The 22,473-nt window shown below is 36.8% G+C and overlaps 1 protein-coding gene across 1 annotated transcript; it reads left to right on the forward strand.

The window, feature by feature from the left end:
• Positions 1–3,928: 3,928 nt before the first annotated feature.
• Positions 3,929–5,299, forward strand: LOC106393616. Its single transcript, XM_013834301.1, has one exon. The coding sequence runs from the start codon at positions 3,929–3,931 to the stop codon at positions 5,297–5,299; it is 1,371 nt and encodes a 456-aa protein (XP_013689755.1).
• Positions 5,300–22,473: the final 17,174 nt, after the last annotated feature.

Here is a 22,473-nt window from a genome sequence, read left to right on the forward strand (position 1 = left end):
ACAAATACTAATCTAATATCTTGCATTATGTGAACTTTTAAATATGGTTGGTGACACTAATTTTTAATCTATATCCACGCTTGCACGGAATAAGCATTGTACATATAAATTATTTTATGTATTATATATTTTTACATATTATGAAATAATAAATATATATTGAATAATTAAAATTCAGTAACTATTATAAATATAATTAAATTGGTGCGAACATATAAATCAATTTTATTAATCCAAACAATTTTTTTATTATTTAATAGAACATCTAATTAAATTTAAATGATATTAACATACATAATATATTTTTAATAGTATCATTTGTATTATTTATCGAAAAAACTTAAATTAATGATGATAAAATTTTCATTGTGAGATTAAAAGTTTTAGTAATTTATATTTTTTTTAATTAAGTTGTTAATGTTTGTTCAAAACTTTTATCAAAAAAAATTATTCAAAGTAAATTTCGAAGCTAAAATATTTCTGTATTTTATATGGTACGTTGGGGTCGAAAACAGTTATCTCGAAATCAACGGCTAAAATTATCATTTTAGCAAATTCTTCACGAAAGACTTCTCGAAAGAAAGATCGGAAGAATACAAATACTTATGGACGAGGGTCTCCGGAAAGATCGGTACGAAAAGAGACAGGTCAAGACCCGAAAACCGGACCGTTCTCACCGAGGTCACCTCGCCCATGGTGGAGGACGACCAGCACCACGGTCACCTCGCCCATGGGCGAGGACTACCAGCACCACGGTCACCTCGCCCATGGGCGAGGACGACCATCACCAAGGTCACCTCGCCCATGGGCGAGGACGACCAGCACCACGGTCACCTCGCCCATGGGCGAGGACGACCAGCACCACGGTCACCTCGCCCATGGGCGAGGACGACCATCACCAAGGTCACCTCGCCCATGGGCGAGGACGACCAGCGCCACGGTCACCTCCCCCATGGGCGAGGACGATCCGAGCCCGGTTCACCTCGTCCTAGGGCGAGGACAATCCAATCCCGGTCAGTCCGACTCGTTTCGACTCTCGTGTCCTCCGTATAGTTGTGATATCCGACTTTTGGATCATATACCTCTCGTTTCGTCTCGATCGGAGTTACTCTCGAAGTTTTACGACTAAAATCGTAGAAAAGCCCGAAGGCCTAAAAACGGCCTGAGAGGATCTAAACGTGTCTAGAGGCCAATCTACGATTTAGAAGGGACCCGAGCCCAATGGGAGTTATGACGGTTTATCCTAACTCGCGGAAGTAGGATAAACGTTAAGTTTCCGAAGATAAATATCAAGATTCGAGGATAACTACAAAGATCGACGAAAAATAGAATATTCCCAAAAGAGATAAACTTGGGCCCAAAGGCAAAGAAGTAAATGGGCCACCGACTTAAAACAACTATATAAGGAGAGCTGGAGCAGAAGAAAAGAGATCCAAGAATTTAGACTTAGTCCTGCTAGCTTAGGGAACTTAGAACTTAGGTGGTTAGACTAGCAAGGCAAGGCTTAGGACATTTTGCCGCCTTTTTGTTCTGCTTTTGTCTAGTTAACATATCTCTACTCCTCTCGGAGAAGTCATGTATTCATACCATTTCATTAATAAAACGCATCCGAGCGACTATTTATCTTTATCTTGCTATCTATCTTTTTACGTTCTTAAAGTGATTACGCAGAGAATTCGGACCTTCAGGGAAAATCGGGTTTTCTTGATTTTCCTCCATATTTATTCATTAAAATCGACGGTGTGAATATCGGTTCCCACAGTTTGGCGCTAGAAGGAGGGGAGGGGTCGAATTCTCTAACTCAAAAATCACAAACGATTAAAGATACAAGATGTCCGCTCCAGTAGCTCACGATGTCGTCTCTTTCAAGGACAGAGCAACGGCCGACCAGGTCAAACCTCACAACGATCTCCTTGTCATCGAACTGACCATTCAGGACATCGACGTAACAAGAGTGTTGGTCGACACCGGATGCTCGGCCAACATTATCTATAAAAGCACCCTCGAGAGAATGGAAATCGACCTGTGCGCCACCACGGAAGGTCCCAGTCCAATTTTCGGACTCTCAGGAGACGCTACTATGACCCTCGGCTCAATCAACCTCTTGATTAAAGCTGTGAGCGTCGTAAAAATCACGGAATTCTTGGTCGTCAATCGCCCAACATCGTATAATGTAATCATTGGAACTCCATAGCTGAATTCCATGAGGGCGATCCCATCGACATTCCACCTATGCCTTAAATTTCTGACCCCTCATGGAGTCGAAACAATTCAAGGAGACCACATGATGTCACAAGTATGTTTCGCCGCTGAGTTAAAAAGAAAGAACTTTGCGATCGAATCTTCCCACAAGAGGAAAAGAAAGCTGACTCTCGACGAGGGCGCCCCAGGACATGACTCGGAAGTCTTCTGGCAGTTACAGAGGGTCGAAGCTCTAGAAGGGAAGCGTGAACCAACTTGCGAACCGGTAATCTCGGTGTGTCTCGACGAATCCCGCCCAGAACGATGCGTCGAGATCGGAGCCAACCTCTGCGAACCATTGAGAACAGAGCTCATGGCTTGTCTTAAAAAGAACCTCGATACGTTCGCTTGGGCCATAGAGGATATGCCAGGAATCGACATCGGCATAACATGTCACGAACTCAACATTGACCTGACCTACAAACCCGTAAAACAAAAAAGACGGAAGCTAGGACCAGAGCGTGCTACCGCAGTAAACGAGGAAGTTAAGAAACTCCTCAAAGTAGGGTCAATAACAGAAGTCAGATACCCGGATTGGCTCGCCAATCCCGTCGTGGTCAAAAAGAAAAACGGAAAATGGCGAGTATGCGTCGACTTCACCGATCTCAAGAAGGCATGTCCAAAAGATTGCTTCCCACTTCCGCACATTGACCGACTGGTCGAAGCAACAGCAGGGAACGAACTTTTATCATTCATGGACGCCTTCTCTGGGTACAATCAAATCATGATGAATCCCGACGATCGCGAGAAGACCGCATTCATCACCGACCGCGGAACGTATTGCTACAAGGTAATGCCTTTCAGCCTCAAGAATGCGGGTGCTACTTACCAGCGACTTGTCAATCGAATGTTCTCCGAACAGCTCGGAAAGACTATGGAAGTGTACATCGATGACATGCTCGTAAAATCCCTTGACAAACACGACTACATATCCCACTTGGAAGAGTGCTTCGCAAGGCTGAACCTACATAACATGAAACTAAACCCGGCAAAATGTAGGTTCACAGTCGCATCAGGAGAGTTTCTCGGTCATCTGGTCACATGTCGCGGGATCGAGGCCAACCCCAAATAGATAAACGCACTGATAGAAATGGTCTCACCAAAGACAAAACGAGAAGTCCAAAGGCTAACCGGAAGGGTCGCAGCTTTGAACCGTTTCATCTCACGTTCGACGGACAAGTGCCTGCCTTTCTATGACACGTTGAAAGGGAACAAAAAGTTCGAATGGTCGGAAGAGTGCGAAAAGGCTTTCCAACAGCTGAAGCGTTACCTGGCCACTCCTCATGTTCTTGCAAAACCAGTAGAGGGAGAACCTCTATTCTTATACATCGCGGTCTCCACAATACCAGTAAGTGGCGTTTTGATCAGAGAAGTACGCGGTGAACAAAAACCAATCTTTTACATAAGTAAAACCTTGCTGGACGCTGAGACGCGGTACCCCTTGATGGAAAAACTAGCATTCGCTGTTGTAACATCGGCGAGAAAGCTCATGTCATATTTCCAATCTCATACCATAGTGATTCTCACCACCTTTCCCCTGAGCACGATTCTGCACAGTCCGAGTCAGTCAGGACGGCTCGCGAAACGGGCAATCGAACTGAGCGAGTACGATGTCGAGTACCGCCCATGAACCTGCGCAAAATCTCAGGTGCTGGCTGATTTCTTAGTAAAATTGCCCACGGGGGATATGACAAACACGGAACCAGATTCAACTTGGGTTCTTCACGTCGATGGATCATCGTCCAAACAAGGATCCAGAATAGGGATTCGGCTCATGTCGCCCACCGAGGAAATCTTGGAGCAGTCGTTTCGGTTAGAATTTCATGCATCAAACAATGAGGCTGAATATGAAGCACTCATTGCAGGATTACGACTAGCCCATGGGCTGAAGATTTGCAACATCCACGCTTACTGCGATTCTCAGTTAGTCGCAAATCATTACAACGGAGAATACGAGGCAAGGGACGAAAGAATGGACGCATATCTAAAACTCGTCCAGGACCAGGCCCAAGAATTCAACCACTTCGCCCTCACCAGAATTCCTCGCTCGGAAAACACCCAGGCAGATGCCTTGGCCGCGCTAGCGTCAAGCTCGGATCCAGGACTAAAACGGGTAATCCCCGTGGAATTCATTGAACATCCGAGCATCGGACCGCCGGTGATCGCTAATCTGATTTGGGGACAAATCGAAGATGCGGAGAAAATCGAAGATCCACCAGAAAGAAAAATGGATCAGCCGGAATACGGTTGCGACAGCCCATGGCTAGAGCCGATCCGAGCCTACATATTCGACGGAACGCTTCCTGCCGAGAAATGGGCGGCACGCAAAATTAAAACCCAAGCCGCACGATATGTAACGGTAGAGGGAGAAATCTACAAATGCAGATTCTCCGGCCCACTCATGACCTGCGCCGAGGGAGAGAAAGCGAGAAAAGTGATGGAAGAGGTCCATTCCGGATCGTGCGGAAACCACTCCAGTGGAAGGTCACTCGCAGTCAAAATAAAATGCCACGGTTATTACTGGCCAGCTATGATCAAAGACTGCGAGAAATTCGCACGAAAATGCGAAAAATGCCAAAGGCACGCACCCACGATCCATCAACCTACGGAGGTCCTCTCGTCCATTTCATCTATGTATCCCTTTATGCGATGGTCCATGGATATCGTCGGACCTTTACACAATTCAAAACAGAAACGCTTCCTTTTGGTCATTACGGATTTCTTTTCGAAGTGGGTAGAAGCAGTATCCTACGTAAGTATCAAAGACGTACAAGTCGAGAGCTTCGTATGGAAGAACATTATCACCAGGCACAGGGTCCCTTACGAAATCGTAACAGACAACGGATCTCAGTTCATCTCTACCCGATTTGAAGCGTTTTGCGAGAAGTGGAAAATATGGCTGAACAGGTCAACTCCTAGATGTCCACAATGTAACGGCCAGGCAGAGACCATTAACAAAACCGTCCTTGACGGGTTAAAAAAGCGCTTAGAAGCCAAAAATGGACGATGTGCAGATGAGCTCGAAGGACTTCTTTGGTCACATCGTACAACCCCATGACGGGCTACGGGAGAAACCCCATTTGCCCTTGTTTACGGGACGAAATGCATTATCCCAGCGGAAGTAGAATTTCCCGGAGTGCGGAGAAGATTCCTCCCCAAACGAGAAGATCTCAACAACGCGATGCTGCTGGACGAACTCGATCTCATTAACGAGCGACGAGACCAAGCTCTCATAAGAATCCAGAACTACCAGCACACTGCCGTGAAATACTACAATTCAAACGTTCGCCACCGCAGGTTTAAGGAAGGTGATCTGGTTCTCCGCAAAGTCTTCCAAAACACTGCCAAACGTAACGCAGGAAATCTGGGAGCAAACTGGGAAGGACCATACCAGGTCATAAAGGTGGTTCGGCTAGGATCATACCAAATCGCGAACATGCAAGATGTCAAGATCCAAAGAACCTGGAACGCGATGCATCTTAAAAAAATACTACCACTAATCGCAACGTGGGAAATAAGAACTACGAGATGGCTTGATACCCGAAAAAGGGTACGTTGGCAGCTATCCCCCCATCTTAAAAAAGGGGGGGGGAGTGGGTACGTATACTCGTATACTCCCACGACATTCAAAAAACTCGACCTTTTTCTAATTTTTTTGCGGAAAAATGCGACCTTACGGTCGCCAATCCCGCTATTCACCAAACGGCTAAAGTGGCAATCTAAGACTCGCTCAAAGCGCCTAAGCAAAATCGATTAGTTATCACACTAAATCCGATAAAACCCCCGAACACTCTGCGAGACGTTGTTACACGCTTAAAGTTACGATTTTTTCGACATCTACAAAAACGACGTTCTCGTTTCCAAAACAAAATTAGTACACCTCTAACGGTAAAATACCTTTAAACTGACATCATTTCTTTGTTGCTGATCACAACAAACGAACCCTAACGTCCTAAACAGACATCAGTCGCCCTCGAAAGGATAGGCTCTCTTACATTCGACAAGGATACCATAGCGCGCTATACAAGAAATCCGAAATTTTGGTCAGCATCTCCAAACGGCCTTTGGAGGTAGCTCGATTCGTATCAAGACAAGTCGTATAAGACGATAACAATTCGCGGACTTTATATCGGTACGAATCAGGTTAAAATCGCAAATAGGCAAAACGAAAGCCGACTTGTCATCGCATAGCCTCAGTCCAAGAGTAAACCTAGGTCTTGCCCTAAACCCAGCCTTGCTGGATCTTGGCATTTCAAAGGCATGATATCAACATCATGATATGAGATCCCAAAACTTGTCTCTTCACTTAAATCTGTACGTTTTCACGAGAAGCGGAAAACCACGTAAACTCGCGTACTCAACCAACGATGGATACGGTGATCATCCGGGGGGGAATGAGATGACAACTCACACCCTCGGCCTCTAACTTCGAAAAACAGAAGTTCTCTCGATTTAAAACAACCGAAAAGTTTTATAGATTAAGCCAAGCATCTTACAAAAAGCCCTAACAAGGGCAGGGATTCGAAGCCACCAACGGCCAGTCCTAGAACATACAAATTACGGCCTCATGAACAGGCCAACACAAAACAAAGAAAATCCCCGAAAGGATCATTACCCTAGGCACTCCTCGGAGCACCGCATTCATCCTCAACTTCATCGGAGCTCGGGACCGCATCGCCATCACCTCCCTCAGCCACTTCACCATCACCTCTCTCGACTGCATCACCCTCGCCTTCTTCGGCCGCACTGCCTTGCCCTTCGGTCTCTTCCAAACACGGCGTGAGGGTGCATTCAGATTTCAGGAGAGAGAGGATCGAATCGAAGTCACCTTCGGAGGCCATCAGTTCGTCCTTATGAGACAGCAGCCTGGCCTCTTCAGAGTCCAGAGTCGGAACCGCTTCGCCTTTGAGTAGCTGGATCTCACCTAGACCTCCCTCGATTCCCGCCAGGGCCAGATCCTTCTTACGGACTTCCATGAGGGAATCAAACAGAACAGCCATCCTCGTTAGGCGGGCATGAAACTCGTCCCGCGGGACAACGGTCCCCGCTGGCTCACGAGTCCTCGGTTCCTCTTGACTCTGGATTTGGCGCTGAAGACGACGGACTTCGGAAGCCTTGGCTTTTTTCTCTTTCTTCATCCTAAACAATGCACTCGCCAATTTTCCGAGATCCCTCTCGAGACCGCTGACCTGAACCTCCAGCTGCGAAGTCTCAGCGGCGTGAGCGTCCTCAATAGATTTCAGTGTGGCCTCAATTCGTTTCAACGCCTCCCGCGACTCTGCTAGGCCCTCTGTCAAACGCTCCACCTCCGAACCGCAGTCGTTAATCATCCCGTCAATCAACTATATGAACTGCGAACAAAATAAGAGTCAGAATAATTGAGGAACAAAGTATCCTACAAGAAAATTTGTTATTCGAAAACGAACCTTGGCACAATATTGCGGTAAAGGCCCCGAAGGCTCTCCTTCCGCACCTTTGGAACATCTCCTCTTCTTGGCGGTCTCGGTTGCGGCACCATTCCTTTTGCGACCTTTGGGCAGCGGAGCGGCCTAGGCGCAGGAAGCCCTAGAACGATCTCTTTCCTGTCCAAAGGCGGAGGCATCGACTCCATTACTTGTCCTTTCTCAGGAATCGGGACTGGGGTAGTGGAAGAGCCCAAAGGTTGGGCCAAGACCTCCGGCACCTGCACAGGTGCCGTATCCGTTCCTATGAGGGGCGCAGCATCGCTCAGAGACTTGTTTCCTTCGGCACTACGCCTGGATACCCTCTCTTTGAAAGAAATGAATCCAGCAACGAACGTCGGAGTGGCTTCATGAATGGCCGGAATTGGTAGAACCGGGCTGGCCTCACCCATCTCGACGTCGGAGTTCTTCTTTTCGTTTTGGGAGGAAGACATTCTTACTTAAGAGAATGAAGGGAGAAAAGTTTGAAGGAATAAGATGTGTGAATAATGGTAATTGATGAGTTGCTACTTATAAAGATATGAGGGTGACGTGGATTTCCGCAATAAAATAATCTCAAAAGACAATCTACAAAAAACATACTCTTAACCGAAAATTCCGATTAAAAACACTTCACTCGCCCGCAAAATCGTCTCCGAGTCTTGCAGGCTGGGGGGCTAACTGTTGGGGTCGAAAACGGTTATCTCGAAATCAACGGCTAAGATTATCATTTTAGCAAATTCTTCACGAAAGAGTTCTCGAAAGAAAGATCGGAAAAATACAAATACTTATGGACGAGGGTCTCCGGAAAGATCGGTACGAAAAAAGACAGGTCAGGATCCAAAAACCGGACCGTTCTCACCGAGGTCACCTCGCCCATGGGCGAGGACGACCAGCACCACGGTCACCTCGCCCATGGGCGAGGATGACCAGCACCACGGTCACCTCGCCCATGGGCGAGGACGACCATCACCAAGGTCACCTCGCCCATGGGCGAGGACGACCAGCACCACGGTCACCTCGCCCATGGGCGAGGACGATCCGTGCCCGGTTCACCTTGCCCTAGGGCGAGGACAATCCAATCCCGGTCAGTCCGACTCGTTTCGACTCTCGTGTCCTCCGTATAGTTGTGATATCTGACTTTTGGATCATATGCCTCTCGTTTCGTCTCGATCGGAGTTACTCTCGAAGTTTTACGACTAAAATCGTAGAAAAACCCGAAGGCTTAAAAACGGCCCGAGAGGATCTAAACGTGTCTAGAGGCCAATCTACGATTTAGAAGGGAGCCGAGCCCAATGGGAGTTATGACGGTTTATCCTAACTCGCGGAAGTAGGATAAACGTTAAGTTTCCGAAGATAAATATCAAGATTCGAGGATAACTACAAAGATCGACGAAAAATGGAATATTCCCAAAAGAGATAAACTTGGGCCCAAAGGCAAAGAAGTAAATTGGCCACCAACTTAAAATAACTATATAAGGAGAGCTAGAGCAGAAGAAAATGGATCCGAGAATTTAGACTTAGAGAACTTCTGCTAGCTTAGGGAACTTAGAACTTAGGTGGTTAGACTAGCAAGGCAAGGCTTAGGACGTTTTGCCGCCTTTCTGTTCTGCTTTTGTTTAGTTAGCATATCTCTACTAATCTCGGAGAAGTCATGTATTCATACCATTTCATTAATAAAACGCCTCCGAGCGACTATTTATCTTTATCTTGCTATCTATCTTTTTGCGTTCTAAAAGTGATTACCCAGAGAATTCGGACCTTCAGGGAAAATCGGGTTTTCTTGATTTTCCTCCATATTTATTAATTAAAATTGACGGTGTGAATTTTGGTTCCCACATGGTACATAGTTTAATTTAAAATGATATATATATATATTAGTTTTAATCTTAATAATTAATTAAATTAGACTTTTTAGTTATATGATTTTGTAATCATTTGTACTTTTTCATAACAAAAAATTTAAACCATAGATCACAAAATTTTAATGTGAGAATTTTAATAGTTTTAGTAATTTATAGTCATTTTAAAAAAATCAAAATATAACATATGCAAATAAATCCAAATTTTATTATATGATTAATGTGGTTGTTTTATTTATTTTAATAATTTTAATTAAACAAATAGGATTGAAGATACACTAATTTTTATCAAGTTTTTATCATTCAAAATCATTAATTGTCATATATAATTTAGCCACATTAGGTAATTTCGTAATTTTTATTTAAGGAAATAATAAAAAACATTAATAATGAACTAATGACGAGCTTAATAAAAATATAATTATATAATTAGATGGACCATCATATTTCTCTAATGATTTTAAGAATCATCACTAGGATGACAGATGACTACACAAATAATTTATAATGTTTCTCAATAAATATATATAGGAGATGTGAATATATATATATATATATATGGTTGATGACACTGCGACGCCAGGCCTGGATTAGTAGTAGGGTGGCCCTGAGCTATAACTAAAAATGGGCTCTAATCAAATATGCTTTATCTTGTAGTTATTATCTGACCTGGTCATAATTTACATGATTATAAATGTAGAAAAAAGCCGATAAAAATGGGCTCCAAATTTTGATGGACCTTGTACAAAAGCGCTCTCTGCACATGCGCGCAAATATATATTCACATTAGGCCTGCGACGGATCGGGTATCCGGTCAATTTTAAGATATCCGGATCCGGATCCTTATCCGGCGGATCCATAATTTTACTATTCTTATCCGGATCCGGGGTTCGCGGATATCCGGGTGTCAGATATCCTTCTAAAAATTATAATATCCGGCGGATATCCGGATCCGGATTTGGATCCTTAAAATAAATAAAAAATAATGTTAATATATATATAAAATATTAACAATAATTTAAAAATAAAAATATATATAATGTTTTAATTATTTCTATGTATAATATTACAAAATTTACATAAAATTTATATATACTATTATAAAAATTATAAAAATGAAAATATATTAAATAAAATTAGTTTTATATATAGATATTACTATTTTTGAAATAGTTATTAATAAAATTTACGGATCCGGATATTCGGACTAAAAAATCAAGATATCCGGATCCGGATTCGGCTTTGACGGATCCAACATTTTACTATCCGGATCCGGATTTGGCCTCTCCGGATATTCGGATTTTCGGATCGGATCCGGATCGGATCACGGATCGAATCCGGATCTCGGATAAAAGTTCCAGGCCTAATTCATATAGTAGTTCTCATGCACAAATGAATCAATAGGCAGGGGCGTTTTTACCACAACCCGAAGTACCTACTTAAATCCGAACCGAAAAAACCAAAACCAGATCTGAACGGTTATACAAAAATATCCGAATGTAACTTATGAGCTTAGTACTTTAGAGTTTGGTTATAACCCGAACCGAAATCAAAACTACGATCCGAAGATATCTTAAATTAGTTAAATATGTTAATGTTTTTATATATGTTACGGTGATTTAGATATTTTAGAGTGTTCAAAAATATTTTTGTAGTTTTTGTAGTTTTTTTATTTTTTTTTATTTTGAATACTTTTAGTTAATTTAGATAGTCTAACAAGTTTTAATTAGATTTGTGAATAATTTTTGTATTTTGATTTTTTTTTGTCAATTTTTGAGGTTTAAGAAATATATTTTTGGATGATTTCAAACATTGGTTACAATCCAATCCGATCCGAACCAAACCCGGAATGAACCGAACCAAACCCGACCAATAATTAGTAAAATCGGAATTGGACTTATGAGCATAACACAAAAAATCCAAAAATCCGAATCAACCAAACCGAAATCGATGTTAAATTTATAATATTCGTTAAATTTTAAAGAGTTAAAAAGTTATGGTCCCAATACACATTTCCTCTTTTTCTTATTTTTCTCTAAAATACCCTTAACTGAAATTTGTTTATTTTTTAAGTGAAAAAATAAAAACATGATTTTATTGACAACTGGGGATGCCCTGCGCTTCGTGCGAAATATTGTTTTATTGTTCTTAGATATGATTTTCTGATGATGTGATTATGTGGTCAGTATTTATTTATGAAGAGCATTATTTAATGTTTTATTATGTTATGTAGTAGTAGGTAATAAGTTAATAATATACTATGTATTTGTCTTTTTAATAATGTGTTGTTGTATGTATAATACCACTTGTTAGTGGTGAAGTGAGTTTCTGATGTAAAACATATTTTTATTTCAATAACTTTGTCTTTAGGCATTTGTTGATTTTAAGATTAACAGCGTCAAAATTGTATTTTAATTTTTTACATTATTCTTTTTACGTGTTTTTACACTCTCCCACATCTTTTGACCTTTAGCCATCACCATCTATGTATTTCATTTACCTTTTTGGTGTGCAGCGTTTCTCACCATCACTGGGAAAAGACTCACCTCTCTGCTCTTGTTTTTCCTCACTTTTTTCTGTGAGATTATCTGGTATTTGTTATAGATCATGCATATTAGTTTCATGTTGTGCGCTTGTTTCTTATGGCGTTGTATGTTATTTCGGTCAATATTGGTCCTCTTTTTCCTTAGGTTTTGGCTAAGGTTAGAAACTACATCTCGTTGGGTTGGGTCAGAGTTTAGTTGTCATTGATGTTGTTTTCCTCGTCACTGGTTTGCTGTCAATAGTCTCTGCTTGTCTTGGTTTTCAAGATCTAGTTTTTGGTGATCTGACTTCTATGCTCTTTTTCATAGCTCGAGGATGGCTTCCACGGTTTGTTGATGTCATTTTGTCTCTTTTTATCTCTTTGTTCTCTCATCTCCTTGCACCTTTCATCGCTGATCACATCTCTTGTGGCTCTCCCTTTCGCCATATTTGCTACTCTAGGTTTGGATAGTGTTTTTCTCTGTGTATGCTTTGTGCGCTTGGAAGATTGTTTCTCGGTGGTTGGCTTCCATTCTCCCACACTCAGGTTATTTATCTTATTCTCATGCATCCGTTAGTGTATGTGTGCGGAGTTAGTCTTTTGGAACTTTGGTTTCTTCTATTCAGAGTTTTGTGGTTCTTCGCTGGCATGAGTGTCTTGTATGTGCTTGTTTAATTTGTAGGTGCTTCTTATCTCTTAGCTAGTGGTTGTGCTTCCGGTGTTTTAGACATGCGTCTTTTTGTTTCGTGGTGACTTGGTTCTTCCGATGATTATTCTTTCTCTAACCCGTTCTTTTGGTTTTTTGCGCTGGTGCTTGATCGCGATCCTTTGTATTCCGGGGATTGTTTTGTCTCATATTTTATCTTTTTACCTTTTCCTGAAATCTGATTGTTGTAGCAAAGACATTCTATGGTAAGATGAGATAGGTTAGTCTTCTTTGCTGATCTTTTTCAGCTCCAAACATTTATTGAGTTTGTGTTATTATGGTATTTTGCTTCTTCTTTTTTTCTCTGATTGTGGAAGTTTTATGTTTGGAGTTTGTATTGCACTCTAATTTCTTCTTATTAGTTTGGTTGTTTTATATTTTTAGTTGTAAATAAATTAAATATGTAAAATATATTTATTTTATTTTATTTATTTTTTATTCATCTTGAATTTTAGTGAACAATAAAATAGATTATCAAACTTCATACGATAATAGTTAGTACGGGATTAGATAGTTCACGATTAGAAAGTACTTTGCCAAATTGCAATAATCTAAAAAAAGAAATAACTAAAATGAAAAAAAAATACATGGATGACATGTGTCGCAAAATCCCCATGCCACTTGTCATAAAAAGGGAAAAAATCAACTTTATATATATAAATATGATTGGTTCGTCATTAAGTTTTTGAAAAATTACTAATTTCAAGAAACTTTTAAGAAGTTGATCTACTGTTTCCAGAATGTATATTCTGAATTTTTGATTATTTTTATTCTTGGTAGGTGTACATTACATGACTTATCTATTGATCTACTACTAGGGGAGGGGAATAGCCTCCGCGCAAGCACGGGGCCGAGTACGTTCAGTGGTGGAGGGAGTATATAATCACGTGGGTCATATGGCCCATGTTAAATTTTGAATTTTTTTTTTGCATGTATATCTTGTGGAAATCTATAATGAAGTTAGCTTATGACCCTTGTAAAAATATTTGTATCATCAGTTTGATCTTCGTAAAACAAATTTCTTCCTCCACCACTGGGTACGTTATTGATGCATTGTGTAGTCTTATGTATGAGATTTTGGTTTATTTTTTGAACTTTTGTTTTTCCGTGTTGTATATAATATATATTATAATAGAATGATTAGGTTGATATGAGAATAACCGGTGATTTCTTATGTGTTGATATTTCATATCTTATGTGTGGACGTCTAAAAGAGTTTCCGATTTATCTTCATGAATTTGACATCTAGCAACATTTTTCCCATGAATATGTCGGACAGAGACCCACATATACGCTGAGATTAAACTTCTGATACGCTGACTAATGGTCATTCTCATTACTCATTAGCTATCCAGTAAATCCGCAAGCTGTGCAAGTATAAGAAAATAATTATCTACCACAGTTTAGAAACCCCAAACAATAGTGAAACCTTTTATTAGACATAGAGCAAGAGAATATACATAACCCTATAAATATGGTCAAGGCGAGATCTTTTAACAGAAATAAAAAATGAATTTCCATGAGCTCCTCCCAGGTCTATGCGAACTCTCTTAGTCCGTCCAAGAAGCTGTGTTTCTTTTTCATTGGTTGTTCCTGTAGTTGTCGGCTGTGTAAACGATTTTGTTCACCTCCTCCTTAAAATTACCAATGTATTCTAATTTGGATTTGAAGTCTGGGAAATTAGTGAATCCCTCCATGGTGTACATGTCTTAGTGGACAACTTTTGAAAGTAGAACAAACAACAAAGAAAAGTTACATTAATCAAGTTTTCAGTAGGAATATGAAATTCTATCAATTTAAAGAGTTTAAATGATACGCGACACTGAATAGAGCATTTTGAGTGTAATGGTTTATCATCGAAGGTGAGAGTTAAGCGTCGAAGTGGGAGAACCCTAGGCCCTAGCTTAAAAACAGTGAAAAAGAATAGACGATTAAAAAGCTTTTTTGGGTTTGTCTGACGCATCAGCCTTACCTTTTAAGGCTTATGTAGAAACTGGGTTCGATCGGCCGCAAGTTATGACCCAACAACCATTAATTCATTACACAGTCCTGTTCGAAAACTCGCCGCCGAAGGCCGTAAAGTCGTCGGAAAAACGTAACTCGGGCACCAACGGTGACGATTTAGACTGATTCGGTCCGAAAATCGGGATTCTTAAAAAAATTTAAGTTTTTTTCTCGTTTCATCCTATAATCGAGTAGTATATATAAGGATTCATGATGTTTTCATGAAAATGGCAAAAAACGAAGAAACTGATGTATAACTCGTGAAATTTTATGAGGCGTCAGAGTCAATATTGCAGAAAACATAAAAGTCTAAAGAGGAAGACGACTTGTAAAAGTCATAATTGCCTTTAATTAAACTTAATCATAAAAACATGCAAAACACCCATGGTTTCAATTTGAACTCGGATTGTTAGCTTTTTTAAAGATGTGTAAACCGATGTACTAAGTGATATTTATTGTAAGTTTTTATGAATATATAATATATTAAAACAAAAGCATAAAGATGAATCCCATCAAAATAAATGAAATACTGAGGTGGACATCCTAAAGAGAGAGTAAAAACTCAATTATTATAATAAAGATTTGGTAGAAACAATTACTACCAGTTTTACATAATTCTGGAAAACCGAGAATACACATTCTATCTTTTCATAATTATTCTACATGTTTCTGAAAGTATTTTCTACTATCATCTACCAATCTTATTTTGATCTACATTAAGTAGAATACGAATTCTGCCGCTTTCCTTTTGTTCTATATTGGTAAACAACTTTTCTGCCGAAACAAGTATGAAATTCCCAAATTTTTAAAAAGTTTGGTTAGCAGATCTTTTCACTATCTTTTTATCAAGATTTGATGGCATAAAATCATGACTAAATCACTATTTTCTCTTGCTCTCTAGTAATCTTTATCTCGGTTAGTATGATGCATGTAGTTGTAAGCTGTGCTGAATGAATATTTACCCTTCTGGTCCTCTGGAATTGATTGTCTTAGCTTGATATTGATTCCATAGAAGTAAAGTATAAACTGGTCTTTTGGAATTGAATCTAAAATATTACAACAATCACTGTTAACTTGATAATAGCAAAGATCCAATATTTAGTGTATCACGAATCTATAAAGTATCAAACTTTAACAACATATACCCATAAAATAGAACAGCCGAAATGAAACCTAACTCGAAATATGTTCAAGAAAATCAAATAATGAGGAAACAACATGCAATTCTATATACTACCTTAAATCGAAAAGTACGGAGGTAGTTATGAACTTACCATAAGTGCTTCTGCGAGGTAGAGATATCAAATGGGCGGGTTGTCCATGGGCGGCCCGTGTCCAAGTTGTTATGGGCTAATATGGATACACACCCATATTGTACCAAATTTAAATGGGTCTAATGGTGAAATCCAATTGCACTTATGGGCATGGGACTGGACAATATGGACATTGGGGCGGTCCAAATAGCTAAAAAATGTAGGTTTACGAAATTAGGAAAATTATAATTTTACTTTGTCTTGCCAAATTCATAAAATCGATTTTTTTGCCAAAACCATAAAATAGTGTTGTCCTACCAAAATCATAAAATTGCATTTTTCCATCAGAACTCCAAAATTACATTTTTTTTCACAAATCGAGTTTTCCCGGCCAAATAAGAAAATCGTGTTTCCTACTAAAACTGCAAAATCATGTTTCTCGTTACAACCTCAAAATAGCGTTTTCTCGCCAAAACCGCAAAATAGTATTTTCCTACCAAAATCGCAAAATAGTGTTTTCTTGTCAAAACCTCAAAATCACATTTCTTGCCAAAACTGGAAAATAATGTCTTCTCGTCCAAAACCAGAAAATCCGTTTTCCCATTAAAACCGGAAAATAAGATTTTCCGCCAAACCGCAAAATCGTGTTTTCCCTCCAAAACTGAAAATCACATTTCCCTGCCAAAACTATAAAATTTATTCCCGCCAAAACTGGAAAATCACATTTTTTTCGTCAAAATCGTAAAATCACACTTTTTGCCGAAACCAAAATCACATTTTTCCATCAAAACCACAAATTTAAATTTTTTCGCCAAAACTGCAAGACAAGTTTTCTCACTAAAACCGTAAAATCTAGTTTTTTTGCCGAAACATGATGAACTGCATAATCTACCAAAATTGCGAAATCGTGTTTTTTCGCCAAAAACACTGATTGCAAAATAATAAAGTTTAAATTTTAGGGGCTTGAGGCGAATGTATCTTTCGGCTTGGCCCAGGACAGGAACCTGCCTAACTGGTCATGGTCCTATTTGGGTATGGTCTTATATGGGCGTTGATCAAAACAGTCTTTGAAAAAAAAAAAACGTTCATCTAGACACACCCATATGGGCCCTAGCGAGGAATAACCGGCGACGAGCACATGGCTGCTGCTTAGCAAGAAAGATAAAAAAACGAGGATGAGAGGAGAGAAGGACGACAGGCCGGAGTTTCTCATCGGAGATGGAGCTCGAGACAAGGGAAGCTTTGCCGTCGTCGCTTCACGAAAAGGAAACCATCGGAGAAGGGGATCTTGAAACTGATTTAGGGATTTGTGCATATTTTATTAATTTAATAATTAATTATTAACTAAATATATATATAAACTAAATCTGGGGCTAAAATGTATTAAATTCAATGTGAAAGGGTATTAGGAAAATATTTAGAAGTAAAAGATTAGAAGGACGAGAGACAGTTTTCTTTTACCCAATTTAGCAAATATTTTTTTAATAATACTAGTAAGGAACCCGTGCGATACCACATGGGAATTCATTTTTAAAAACAAACTAGACTTTGATCCGCGTTTAAAAAACGCAGATTTATTTTTGAAATTAAATATATTGTTTTTATATAATTTATATATAATATAATGTATAAGTTTAGGTACATTTACGTGGGTGTACTGAACCGTACCCGATTGAAAAAAAAACTAAAATTAAGCTGAATTTCATAAAAAAACAGAGCATATCATATATCTTTGGAACCGAAAAATAGAAACTGAATTGAAAACCAAATGAATACTTAAATTTTTAAAATACAAACTATCTACCTACAAATATTAATTATATTTAATTTCTAAATAATCAAATATCCTAAAAATACTATTTATAAACCAAATTATGCAAAAAAAAAATTAATGACTCGAATTTTTTTTATTCAAATAATTAATAGTTAATTATTTATCTTATATTTTTTTCCAAACAACCTAAACTGCCCGATTTAAAACGCAAGATATTTTACATTTGTGAAAATTCAATAAAACCTATCATATGCATTGTTAGAATTTGTAAAATAAATAAATATGTTCTATTTTAACCAGTCTTTTTTTACTAATTTCATTTAAATCTTCAACCCGTTTAGACCTATTTGATATTTTTTTATGATAAGATTAATCATTTAGTTCATATATAAGAATGTACGATCAAATCATAATAATTTATTGCATGTAATCAATTAAATTAATGTTTCATAGTTGAATAGTTGACATTATGGATTTTAGTTTCCAATTCACGTAAAAATGAAAGAAAAAATTGTTATACACCAGAGAATTCTCCATTACAACATATATTAAACATAAGTAAACCATTAAAATTTCATACTATTAATGGAACTATATGTGGTAATGATCACGCCATGTGTAAACATGTTTGAATAATCTGTCATATATTCATGTGGATTTATTGTTAGAGTAATTATATAATAGATTATGCGAGAATAATAAATAAATTCATTTAAATTATGTAAATTATTTATATAGTTAGAAAAATATAAGGAAAGACCAAAAAAATAGTTAAGTCTAATGAAATGATCTAACAACTTTGGTTAAGTAGATTTTTTAAGAATATTTAAAAGTATAGATGTCAAAATATTGTAGATCATGAGCATAAAATATAGTGTAGAACAATATTGATTAACAATCACTATGATGAGAGATATAATTAATTTATAAAAGAAGTGTATTACATAAAATAAAGAGTAATAACATAATATTTGAAAAGTAAGATTTTGAACCATGTTTTTAGTTGGATGATTGTATGATGGTCCATCATGAAAAAGTTATGTATATTGTACTAATCAAGTATGCAGTTCGTTTTAATAAAGAAGTATAAACAATAAACAATAAATAGACGGTTGCATGTATATAAATGCACATGAGGCCGAGTTTCTATAATTTGATTATTTCTCCCTTTGGTATCAATATTAATTAATACTAACGTATTGTTAGAGAAAGAAGAAAAAATCGGGTAAATATATGGTCTTGATTAGGCCTGGGACGGATCGGATATCTGGGCAATTTTAAAGTATCCGGATCCAGATCCTTATTTGGCGTATCCATAATTTTACTATCTTTATCCGGATCCGGATGTCGGATATCCTTCTAAAAATTGTAATATCCGGCAGATATCCGGATCCGGATTTGGATCCTTAAAATAAATAAAAAATAATATTAATATATATATAAAATATTAACAATATTTTTTTAAAAAAAATATATATAATGTTTTTAATTATTTCTATGTATAATATTACAAAATTTACATAAAATTTATATATACTATTATAAAAATAAAAATATATTAAATAAAATTTATTTTTATATATAGATATTACTATTTTTGAAATATTTATTAATAAAACTTACGGATCCGGATATCCGGACTTAAAAATTAAGATATCCGGATCCAACATTTTACTATCCGGATCCGGATTCGGCCCCTCCGGATATCCGGATTTTCGGATCGGCCCCTTCGGATATCCGGATTTTCGGATCGGATCCGGATCGAATCCGGATCTCGGATAAAAGTCTCAGGCCTAGTCTTGAGTAATATATTGTTACAGACATATAAATTAAGTAAGACCAAAATAAATAAATCTGATGAAAGGATCCAAACAACTTTCATAAGTAGATTTTTTAGGACTCCTTCTTTTTTAATAGTATTGATTCCAAATTATATAATTGCTTTTGGAGAAATATTAAAAACTATATTTTATTTATAGGTTGACTGTATTAAAATTACAAATATGTTAATACTAAATAAGATATATGTCTTATTATCTGCTTATCCAAATTATTTAGGAATCTCGAAAAAACTAACACTAATTAATAGTAAGCATATTCCAATCTAATCGTTTTGCTAAATTAAAAAAGGTAGCTTATAACGACTAATCGAAGAATTTTTTTTTCTAATAGAAGAAAATTGAAACTAAGAATTTCATTATTTCATTTTTATATGATATTTTGCTATCCAAATCCGAATGACCCTTCTTAACATCCATTGGTTACAATATTTCATTTGAAAATATTCTAAGAATTTGCAGTTAGGTACGTGCATACAACTTTTTCTATTCACTATTTTAATAAATTTGTGAAAGATTTACAATAAAAAAATATGTACATGACCTATTTATAAATTTTCAAAGAACTATACGAATAGTCACAATTTTTAAATTAGATATAGTTATTTTAAATAGTAGACTTACAATATATTTGAATAGAAAAATCACCTTATCGCATAATGAAAAGACACAGCTCTTTAATTTTTAGAATGAGTTTTAAGGATATTTTAACTACTTTTTAAAGTTAATTGAAAAACACAACTCTTAACACTAATAAATTTTAGAGATGATGCTTGAAAAGCGCATATATAATTTGAAAAGTTCTTAATGCAACTTTTAGGATGAAATAACATAACCTAATGAAAAGACACAACTCCTTAGTTTTTAGAAAGACAATTTCTGAATATTTTAACTATTTTTTAAACTAACTAAAAAAACACCATTCTTAAAACTAATGCATTTTAGAGATGATATTGAAAAGAAAATATATATATATATATATATATATATATTTTTTTTTTAATTTAATTTTTTTTAATTATGATTTCCAATTCCCATAACTTCTTATGCAGAGAGTTTAGAATTACAATGGTTAACAACCAAGCATTACAATGATTAAGAGTTATAATTGTTGACACTAAAATTTACTATAGTTCATCACCAAAATATATAATTGCCAACAGTTGCAATGATTTATCATAGATATAATAGTTCATCACCAAATATTGTAATAGTTTATAAATATATGAAATTATAAAATAATTAAAAATGACAATGAATTACTTTTAGAAATGTACTATTATATTCTCTCGAAAATCTATATGAATAGCCATTACTTTCATATTTGAAATAATAATTTTTAGATAGTACATTTAACATCAAAAACACATATTTTGAATACAAAGACACATTCTTACGATGAAATACACATCTACACATATTTTCATTTTTATTTCAATAATTGCATATCGAAAAGACACATAATATAGATACACACATCATTTGAAAGCTTTTTTAAAGCTATCTTATTTTATAAAGAAAAGGTACATCTTAAACATTTTTAAGTTTTTGTTACATTTAATTTTTTTTTATTTCTATGTATAAAGCAGACCCTTTTATTTAAGAAAATATAATTTATAACCAAAACAAAACAAATCATCAAATTTTTATAACAACAAATTGGCAAAAGTATTATGTATTTTTTATATAATATTAAATTGCTTACTTTTAACAACCGGGGTCGGTTGATCACACATGCATTGAGTCTCTACATGCAATCTCTCATCTTCTTCTTTTTTTGCTTTTTTTTTTCTTCCATCCTCATTTTATTTTATATTTTTTTCTTTTGACCAAATATAGTTTAACCAAATAATTATATTGATTCATATTTATCTACATATGCCAGAGCTTGAATTTTGGCTTGGCAACTTTAATTATTGTGACAACTTTTTTAAACTTATTGAAAATTAAAAAAAAAAAACAGAAAGTATTAATAAAAAGATTCATCTTTTCTTTTATGTAAACTAAGCATTATAAAACAGATTTTCTTGCAAATTCATCAAAAATGAGTTTTCAAATGGTTACTGTGTTTTTTGTTAATCTGATCTGAAGAAACAGGGAAAAAGAAGAACAAGGGACTTTTTGCGTACCTTATTCATAACCAAAACTTTGTTCCATACACATGCATGCATATTATACAAAGTGATTTTTTACATATCTACGTCCACTTTTCGTAGCAACCATGACCTTGGACAAAGATAAAAGTGGAGCACTACAAGAAAACACATGCTTAACGACGAAATTTAACGAGGAAAAACAATCCTCGTAAATTTGCGTCGAGTTTAAGAGGAATTTACGTGAAAAACTAAAGTCATCGTTATTTCCTCGTAACGTAATGACAAAACTGTTTCGTTGTAAAGTGGATGTAACTTTACGAGTATTTTACAAGGAAAAACTATTTCCTCGTAAATACGACGTAAACTTTGCGTGGTATTTACGAGGAAATAGTTTACGTGTATTTAGCGAGGAAATTTTTGAATCCACCAACTTTATAGGTGTTACACGTTTTTTTTGCCCACCTAATTAATTTTCGTCGTAAATTCATAGGAAAATTACAACTACCAGATTCAAATTTTCCTATAAATATGGATGTTTGAACATCATTTTAAACACACCAACAACAAAAAACGTGAAAGAAAAAAAATGGCTGGCTCTGGGACTATTTACGAGTTGCGGAAGTGGATGTATATGCATAGAGATGCTAACGGGAGAGTGACGAAAGAATACCTTGCGGGTCTGGAGACATTTATGCATCAAGCAGATTCAACACCGCTCGCCCAAGAAAGTGGTA

Source organism: Brassica napus, chromosome C9, assembly GCF_020379485.1.
Source record: "Brassica napus cultivar Da-Ae chromosome C9, Da-Ae, whole genome shotgun sequence".
Classification (NCBI taxonomy): Eukaryota; Viridiplantae; Streptophyta; class Magnoliopsida; order Brassicales; family Brassicaceae; genus Brassica; species Brassica napus.

Bases quoted from the DNA above. Each gene is read 5' to 3' on its own strand.
- LOC106393616 (XM_013834301.1), top strand. From the start codon at position 3,929: ATGACAAACACGGAACCAGATTCAACTTGGGTTCTTCACGTCGATGGA.